Consider the following 9,667-nt stretch of genomic DNA (forward strand, 5'->3'; position numbering starts at 1 on the left):
TGTTCACTACTTACAGTCTTTTGTGTTTCCATATAAATTTCAAGAATTTTCTTCTTGTATTAAATGTGAAAAAACAGGATGGTTGTATCAGTACAACATGGTTATTCACCCTTGTGATTACATGCCTGACTGGGAGCTGTGATGTGCTACTGATGCTGATGCCCAGCATCATGGCAGAGTATCTTACCATGTATCACTAGCCTGGGAAAAGATCATAATTAAAAATTCAAAGTATGGTTTCTACAAAATGAATATTGCTTTCATGCAGTTGTAAAGTTGAAAAATCACAGGTCAAACTATCATTAAGTCATGGGCAGTTAATACTTAATATTGCAGCATTTGGCAATAAAGCATAAAATTGGGGAAAAAAAAACAAAATAGAAAAAGACCTCCACATTACTACTCAAACGTTGCCATTTAAAGTATTTTTATACTTTTTTGTATTGGTTTCTGAAGACTGGATTTAACTTTTCTGCACATGTTGCATTTACAATATTCAGTTCAGTTCAGTTTAGTCACTCAGTCGTGTCCGACTCTTTGCAACCCCATGAATTGCAGCACACCAGGCCTCCCTGTCCATCACCAACTCCTGGAGTTCACTCAAACTCACATCCATCGAGTTGGTGATGCCATCCAGCCATCTCATCCTCTGTCGTCCCTTTCTCCTCCTGCCCCCAATTCCTCCCAGCATCAGAGTCTTTTCAAATGAGTCAACTCTTAGCATGAGGTGGCCAAAGTACTGGAGTTTCAGCTTTAGCATCAATCCTTCCAATGAACACCCAGGACTGGTCTCCTTTAGGATGGACTGGTTGGATCTCCTTGCAGTCCAACGGACTCTCAAGAGTCTTTTCCAACACCACAGTTCAAAAGCATCAATTCTTCGGCACTCAGCTTTATTCACAGTCCAACTCTCACATCCATACATGACTACTGGAAAAACCATAGCCTTGACTAGATGGACCTTTGTTGGTAAAGTAATGTCTCTGCTTTTCAATATGCTATCTGGGATGGCCATAACTTTCCTTCCAAGGAGTAAGCATCTTTTAATTTCATGGCTGCAATCACCATCTGCAGTGATTTTGGAGCCCCTGCAAAATAAAGTCTGACACTGTTTCCACTGTTTCCCCATCTATTTCCCATGAAGTGATGGGACCAGATGCCATGATCTTTGTTTATTGAATGTTGAGCTTTAAGCCAACTTTTTCACTCTCCTCTTTCACTTTCATCAAGAGGCTTTTTAGTTCCTCTTCACTTTCTGCCATAAGGGTGGTGTCATCTGCATATCTGAGGTTATTGATATTTCTTCTGGCAATCTTGATTCCAGCTTGTGCTTCTTCCAGCCCAACGTTTCTCATGATGTTCTCTGCATATAAGTTAAATAAGCAGGGTGACCATATACAGCCTTGATGTACTCCTTTTCCTATTTGTAACCAGTCTGTTGTTCCATGTCCACTTTTAACTGTTGCTTCCTGACCTGCATATAGGTTTCTCAAGAGGCAGGTCAGGTGGTCTGGTATTCCCATCTCTTTCAGAATTTTCCACAGTATACTAATTCACTAAGTTCTTATCAGCCATTTCCCATAAATACTTCCTAATTGTGGCTCAACAGGAAAGAATCAGCCTGTCAATGCAGGAAAATTCCTTGTAGAAGGAAATGGCAACCCACTCCAGTATTCCTGCCTGGGAAATCCCATGGATAAGCAGCCTGGAGGGTACAGTCCATGGGGTTGCAAAGAGTTGGACACAACTTAGCGACTAAACAGCAACTATGCTTATTCACTAAGTTCTTAGCCTTTTCCCATAAACTCCTCCTGCTGTTGCTGCTGCTAAGTTGCTTCAGTCATGTCTGACTCTGTGTGACCCCAGAGACGGCAGCCCATCAGGCTCCCCTGTCCCTGGGATTTTCTAGATATGAACACTGGAGTGAGTCATGTCTGACTCTGTGCGACCCCAGAGATGGCAGCCCATCAGGCTCCCCTGTCCCTGGGATTTTCCAGGCATGAACACTGGAGTGAGTAATAGCTGGATATCATTCAGCTTTAGAGGTACAAGGGGAATTTTCCCCACTTTCACTCAATAACATATATATGTAAGTATATACAACTCTGTTACAACAAATTAATAATGATGAAGAGTGTGAGTTTTGGACTCAGGGAGACTTGGTTGAATCCCTGCTTTCTGAGTTGTTATTAGACTGCATTAACGGCAAATTGTTATCTGTTCTCTCCAGGCCTTAGTTTTCTATTTTGTAAAACAGGTGAAATAGTAATGGCTCATATAATGTCATAATGAAGACTAAAAAAGATAGTGTATATAAAATGCTTAACTTGGAAGCTAACATATGATAACCTAACATCAGGAGACACCATAGCATAACAGTTTATCGTATGGTTTCTGGAATCATAGTTCTTTAATCCAACCTGGTTCCAACACTCTTAACTGTTTGGTAAACTTACTTACTCAGTCAAGGCTTAGTTACCTCATTTATAAAAAGATACTGATGGTGTACTTGAGGCTGTACAATTCTTGAATGGCTAAAGTGGAAGTTCATTTCAGGCACATTGTGAGTTAGCTGGATTTAGTAGAAATGCAGACAATAATTTACTTGATTATCAAGATAAAGACTCTATAAAGACTCTAATCTTCAGTTTCCTCAATCAAAACCTTCTCAGTAAGAATATGAAACTTGTTCTCAGTCATGGCTTTTATGGAATGAGTATTAACCAAAACTCATGAATAGTTTTTCCTATAGAAGTGTCCTGTGGAAGACTGGTTTATTAGTTATATATCTCTAGCCTACTATAGAAAATGAACATATGTGGTATGCTTAATGCTGTTGTTTAGTTACTAAGTCATGTCTGACTACTTTGTGAGTCCATGGACTGTAGCTCACCAGACTCTTCTCTCCTTGGTATTTCCCAGATAAGAATATTGGAGTAGGTTGCCATTTCCTTCCCTAGGGAATCTTTCTGACCCAGGTATCAAACTTGGAGATAATTGCACATTATAAGGCTAAATGTAAGAGCACTTTGTATGGAAACATATATAATAGTGATTTGTTTTTTGAAAGATAATGAAAAAAATCCTTATATATAATTAAATATTTTTATATACTTAGGATCTTGGAGAATAGTATGAAGCATGCATACTAGGTTGTTATTACTGTTGATCTAGTGGAGATAGGATATGTGAAAACTAGATTGTGGGTGAAGTGATGGTAGTAGGGAGTGGTAAGGAGAAAAATAAAGGACTCTGTCATAAAAACAGCATGTACAATATCCGACTTGTAGAAAATCAGCTTATATGAGTGTGTGTATGTGCATAAAATAATACATGAAAGATTGTTTACTTAAATATTAGTGGTGTTTACCTGAGGGTGATGGGTTTATATAACTTTTAATTTTAAATATTTTTATACTTTTTCTCTTGTTTAATAATTACAATAATAAGCATTTATTATAATTGAGAAAAGATGCAGCTACTTTTTTTCTGGTTCTGGCTATGAGAGCCGAGTCATTTTCTTTTTTTTCCCTTCCCATCCCATTTTTTAAAGTTGAGGTACTGTTGATTTATAATATTAGTTTCAGGTGTACAACATCATGATTGAGTATTTTGAATATAATATACTCCATGTAAAGTTGTTATAAAATATTAGCTCTACTCCTTGTGCTGTACAATGTATTCTTGTAGCTTATTTTATGCACAGTTTAGTTCAGTTCAGTCGCTCAGTCGTGTCCGACTCTTTGCGACCCCAGGAATCACAGCACGCCAGGCCTCCCCTGTCCATCACCAACTCCTGGAGTTCACTCAGACTCATGTCCATCGAGTCAGTGATACCATCCAGCCATCTCATCCTGTCATCCCCTTCTCCTCCTGCCCCCAATCCCTCCCAGCATCAGAGTCTTTTCCAATGAGTCAACTCTTCGCACGAGGTGGCCAAAGTACTGGAGTTTCAGCTTCAGCATCATTCCCTCCGAAGAAATCCCAGGGCTGATCTCCTTCAGAATGGATTGGTTGGATCCCCTTGCAGTCCAAGGGACTCTCAAGAGCCTTCTCCAACACCACAGTAGTTTGTACCTATTACAAATAGGTATAATACCCTCCCCTTCTCTCTCCTCACTGGTAACCACTAGTTTGTTCTCCAAATGCATGAATGTGTTTCTGTTTTTTTACATTCATTCAAAATATTCATTCATTTTTTTTAGTTTTGGGATTCCAGATATATATGATAATACTCAGTATTTGTCTTTCTCTGAGTTATTATGCATAATATCCTCCAGGTCCATCTATGTTGTTATAAATGACAAAATTTCATTCTATTTTTAGCTGCTAAGTATTCTATTCTGTATACACACACACACACACACACACACACACACCCCCCTTATCTTCTTTATTCATTCATCTGCACATCATAAACACTTAGGCTACTACCATATCATGGCTCGTGTAAATATTGCTGCTAAGAACATTTGGGTGAATTTATGTTTTTGAATTAGTGTTTTTATTTTCTTTAGATAAACACCCAGGAGTAGAACTGCAAGATCATATGGTAGTTCTATTTTTAGTTTTTGGGACTCCCTCCATACAGTTTTCTATAGTGGCTACACCAGTTTATATTCCTATCAACAGTGTACAAGTGTTCCCATGTCCTGGCCACCACTGATTATTTATCTTTTTGATGATAGCCATTCTGACCAGTGTGAGGTGATATCTCACTGTGGTTTTGATTTGCATTTCTCTGAGGATTATGTAAGTTGAACATCTTTTCATGTCCTATTGGCCAACTGTATGACTTAATTAGAAAAATATTTATTCATATCTTGCCCTTTTTCAGCCAAGTTTTCTATTTTTTATTGTTGAGGTGACTGAGTTCTTTATTTGGATATTAACCCCTTATCTGTTACATGGTTTGAAGTATTTTCTTCCATTCAGTAGTAGGGTGTTTTCTCATTTTGTTAATTGTTTCTTTTGTTTTGCAGAAGGTTTTGAATTTTATATTGCCCATTTGTTGATTTTTTCTTTTGTTGTTTATGCTTTTGGTACAAGTATTATTATTACCATTATCTTGTATTAACCTATAATGGAGTATAATCTATGTTGTTGTTGTTCAGTTGCTCAATCATGTCTGACTCCTTGAGACCCCATGGACTGCAGCAAGCCAGGCCTCCCTGTCCTTCACCATCTCCTAGAGCTTGCTCAAGCTCATGTCCATTGTGTCAGTGACACCATCCAACCATCTTGTCCTCTGTTGTCCCTTTCTTCTCTTGCCTTCAATCTTTCCCAGCATCAAGGTCTTTTCTAATAAGTCAGCTCTTTGCATCAGGTGGCCAAAGTATTGGAGTTTCAGCCTCAGCATCAGTCCTTCCAATGAATGGTCAGGATCGATTTCCTTTAGGACTGACTGGTTGGATCTCCTTGCAGTCCAAGGGACTCTCAAGAGTCTTCTCCAACAGCACAGTTCAAAAGCATCAATTCTTCGGTGCTCAGCCTTCTTTATAGTCCAGCTCTCACATTCATTCATGACTACTGGAAAAGCCATAGCTTTGACTATCTGGACTTTTGTTGGTAGAGTAATATCTCTGCTTTTTAATATGCTGTCTAGGTTTGTCAGAGCTTTTCTTCTAAAGAACAAGCATCTTTTGATTTCATGGCTGCAGTCACCATCTGTACTGATTTTGGAGCCCCCCAAAATAAAGTCTTTCCCTATTTCCATTGTTTCCCCATCTATTTGCCATGAAGTGATGGGACCAGATGCCATTGTCTTAGTTTTCTGAGTATTGACTTTTAAACCATCTTTTTCACTCTTCTCTTTTACTTTCATCAAGAGACTCCTCAGCTCCTCTTTGCTTTCTGCCATAAGGGTGGTGTCATCTGCATATCTGAGTTTATTGATATTTCTCCTGCCAATCTTATTTCTAGCTTGTGCTTCATCCAGCCCAGCATTTCGCATGATGTACTCTGCACTTAACTTAAATAAGCAGGGTGACAATATACACCTTGCTGTACTCCTTTCCCAATTTGGAACCAGTCTGTTACATATCTAGCTCTAATTGTTGCTTCTGGACCTGAATGCAGGTTTTGTAGGAGGCAGGTCAGGTGGTCTGGTATTCCCATCTCTTTGAGAATTTTCCAGAGTTTGTTGTGATCCACACAGTCAAAGGCTTTGGCGTAGTCAATGAAGCAGAAGTAGGGGTTCTTCTGGAATTCTCTTGCTTTTTGTATGATCCAGTGTATGTTGTCAATTTGATCTCTAGTTCCTCTGCTTTTTCTAAGTCCAGCTTGAATATCTGAAAGTTCTTGATTCATGAACTGTTGAAGCCTGGCTTGAAGAATTTTGAGCATTACTCTGCTAGCATGTGAGATGAGTGCAGTTGTGCAGTAGTTTGAACAATGAGTGAAATGTGCAGTAGTTTTATAGTGTAATCTGTAAAAATACTGAATTGCTATGCTGTACACCGGAAACTGATATAAGATTGCAAATCAACTATATACCAATGAAAAAAGGCCTAAATCTGTTCTCTGTGTTTCTGCTTTTTCATATCTTACTGTAAGTAAATTCCCCTCCCCCACCCTCACCTCTGCCCCAGGAATCTGGAGCTGCCTGCATTGAAAAAAAGCAGATCTACTTCCTAGATTTGCCTTTGTATCAGTCCCTGTGTTCCCTGTTCTTTGTTTTGTGGGTTTTTGCATATTTATCTTATAGATCATCTTCTGAAACTGAGAATAGTAATGAGAATGTCTGGAATCTAAATATAAAGACAAGAGTCTCTGACTATGGTCATGCCTAAACAGCTTCATTAAACTAATCATTCTACAAAAAATAACTATAAAACCTTGACAAAATACATAAAAAGAACATTCTAAGGCACTAGAAAGCAGTTAACACAGAAAAGACTTCAGGGGATACAATTCCAAGAAGGGAGCAACAAGGAGATGAGTTCCACATTCACCTTGGGGGTTTTCCCCTGAGGAATAGCAATCAGTAGGGCAGGAAAATGTAGATAGGAAGGCATAAGGAAAGATTGGTGTGAAAAAAGAATACTGTCTCAGCAAAAAGCAGTAAATTTTCCTCAGACTGAACTGAGGAAATAAAGGTTTGGTGCTATAGCCAGTAAGGCAGTTGGGGTTTGAGAAACAAATTCTGGAAAAGGAGGACCACAGAGAAGGAAGATCAAAGGGTAATATAATCTCCTTTCAAGGCATTTTTGATTTCTCAACTAGCCATTCATATACAAGATGAGATTTCAAAAAAAATCTAGTAGAAAGCAGAAATTGGGAGTCTAAAGAGCTGAGAGATGTTTTAGGAGTCATGATTTTTCAGAGTACAAAAATAGGAATTCAGGGATTGCTAAGGTGGAGATATCCTAAAAACAATCCAGGTTTGCAGCTGAGATCTCAGAAAGGTCATATTCCTGAGTAAGAGTCACATCCCAGAGATAAGAGCAAAAGTGGTTTAGGTTATTTTTACAACATGAATCCTTAAATGGGATCAAACTGATCTGTTTTTACTCTATCTGCTACTTGAGGAAAATTTAACCTTTGTTGCATTACTATATCCATTGTCTTTACAATGTCAAAAATATAATGTGTAACATTAAATTAAAAATATGGAAGCATATGAAGAAACAGGATAAATGATCAAGAACCTATCAAGAATACCAAACTATCAAGAATAGTTTTATGGTTTCAGAAATTTCTTCAGGGCCTTTTTCATATCTTTGTTCCTAAGACTATATATTATTGGATTAAGAAGTGGGGTGACAACAGAATAAAACAGAGTCACAGTCATCTGCATTCTAGCACCATGCTCAGATGCTGGGCTCCCATACACGACCACTGCTGAGCCATAGAACAGTGAAACCACAGTCAGATGAGACCCGCAGGTGGAGAAAGCCTTCCTTTGTCCAGCTGCTGAAGGAGCTTTCAATACAGCTTTTATGACCAAAGCATAGGACCCCATGATGAAGAGAAAGAGAATGATGAGGGGAATAGGACTTAGAGTGGAGAAGACAAGCTCCATCACAGGAGCTTTTTTGCAGGTGAGTGCTAGAAGAGGACCTGGGTCACACAGGAAATGGTCAATGATCCTGGATCCACAGAAGGACATTTGGGAGATGAGGATGACAGGAATCAAAAACCAGAGAAAACCAAGTACCCAGCAGCTGATCACAAGATTGGTGCAGAGGCGTCCAGTCATGAGGGTGGGGTAATGTAGAGGTTGGCAGATGGCAAGGTATCGATCAAATGCCATAATAGCCAAGAAAAAGCTTTCTGTAGAACCCAAGGAGAAGAAAAAGTAGAACTGGAGAAGGCACCCAGAGAAGGAGATGAGCTTGTTGTCAGAGAGGAAGTTGGCCAACATGTTGGGGACAGTGGAGGTGACATACCAGATCTCCAGGAAGGAAAAGTTGGCAAGCAGGATGTACATGGGGGTGTGGAGTCTCTGATCCCAGCACACAGCACAGATGATAGAACCATTGCCCATGAGGGTCAGGAGGTAGACAGCAGAGAAGAGCACAAAGAGGAGAATCTGCCCCTCCCTGGGGCAAGGGAAGCCCAGGAGGATGAAGCCAGCGATGGTGCTGGAGGTGTTGGGGGTGTTGGAGATTTTCATGGATCTGGAAAAGACCAGCAAATATCAAATGAGTTTGTATAGAGACATGAGGACTCAGATTTATACTTAAATAATCTTGGGAAAGATATAAGAACTTGCATGCCTGAGTGCTAAGTCACTTTAGTCATGTCCAACTCTTTGCAACCCTAGGGACTGTAGCCTGCCAGGTTCCTCTGTCCACGGAATTCTCTAGGCAAGAATACTAGGATGGGTTGTCATGCTCTTTTCCAGGGGATCTTCCCAACCCAGGGATCGAACCCACATCTTTTATGTCTCCTGCATTGACCGGCAGACTCTTTACCATTAGTGCCACTTGGGAAGCCCATAAGGGCTTATATCAATAATTTATATAACATATCAATAATTTTTTCTTGAAAGATGAAATATTGACCTGGGTTTCCTCTTTATTCTCATTTATATTTTCATCTTGGATTCCATAAAATTTCTGGTCAGAATAGATAAACCTTTCTAGTAAAGTGTTGTAGTGGTATTTGAAGATTATATAGACTTAGTAGAGAAGACTCTTGAGAGTCCCTCGGACTGCAAGGAGATCCAACCAGTCCATTCTGAAGGAGATCAGCCCTGGGATTTCTTTGGAAGGAATGATGCTAAAGCTGAAACTCCAGTACTTTGGCCACTTCATGTGAAGAGTTGACTCATTGGAAAAGACTGATGCTGGGAGGGATTGGGGGCAGGAGGAGAAGGGGACGACAGAGGATGAGATGGCTGGATGGCATCACTGACTCGATGGACGTGAGTCTGAGTGGACTCTGGGAGTTGGTGATGGACAGGGAGGCCTGGCGTGCTGCGCTTCATGGGGTCTCAAAGAGTCGGACACGACTGAGTGACTGAACTGAACTGAATAGAGAATATACATATAAGTATATTACCTTTAGGGCTTCCCAGGTGGCGCTAGTGGTAAAGAACCCGTCTGCCAATGCAGGAGACATAAGAGACAAGGGCTCAATCCTAGGGTCAGGAAGATCCGCTGGTGGAGGGCATGGCAATCCACTCCAGTATTCTTGCCTGGAGAATCCTCATGGATAGAGA

The 9,667-nt window shown here is 40.0% G+C and overlaps 1 protein-coding gene across 1 annotated transcript; it reads right to left on the bottom strand.

The window, feature by feature from the left end:
* Positions 1 to 4,614: 4,614 nt before the first annotated feature.
* On the bottom strand, positions 4,615 to 8,617 carry LOC138444003 (olfactory receptor 11G2-like). The gene is made up of 2 exons (XM_069597360.1): positions 7,695 to 8,617; positions 4,615 to 4,702 (listed from the first exon to the last, which is right to left on the bottom strand). The coding sequence occupies exons 1-2, from the start codon at positions 8,615 to 8,617 to the stop codon at positions 4,615 to 4,617; spliced, it is 1,011 nt and encodes a 336-aa protein (XP_069453461.1).
* Between the last annotated feature and the right edge of the window lie 1,050 nt (positions 8,618 to 9,667).

The sequence above is a fragment of the Ovis canadensis genome, chromosome 7 (assembly GCF_042477335.2).
Source record: "Ovis canadensis isolate MfBH-ARS-UI-01 breed Bighorn chromosome 7, ARS-UI_OviCan_v2, whole genome shotgun sequence".
In the NCBI taxonomy this organism is placed as follows: domain Eukaryota; kingdom Metazoa; phylum Chordata; class Mammalia; order Artiodactyla; family Bovidae; genus Ovis; species Ovis canadensis.

Bases quoted from the DNA above. Each gene is read 5' to 3' on its own strand.
- LOC138444003 (XM_069597360.1), bottom strand. From the start codon at position 8,617: ATGAAAATCTCCAACACCCCCAACACCTCCAGCACCATCGCTGGCTTC. The intron at 4,703-7,694 runs TCTGAAACCATA...ATATCACCTCAC, and splicing joins AAAAAGGCCCTGAAGAAATT to ACTGGTCAGAATGGCTATCA.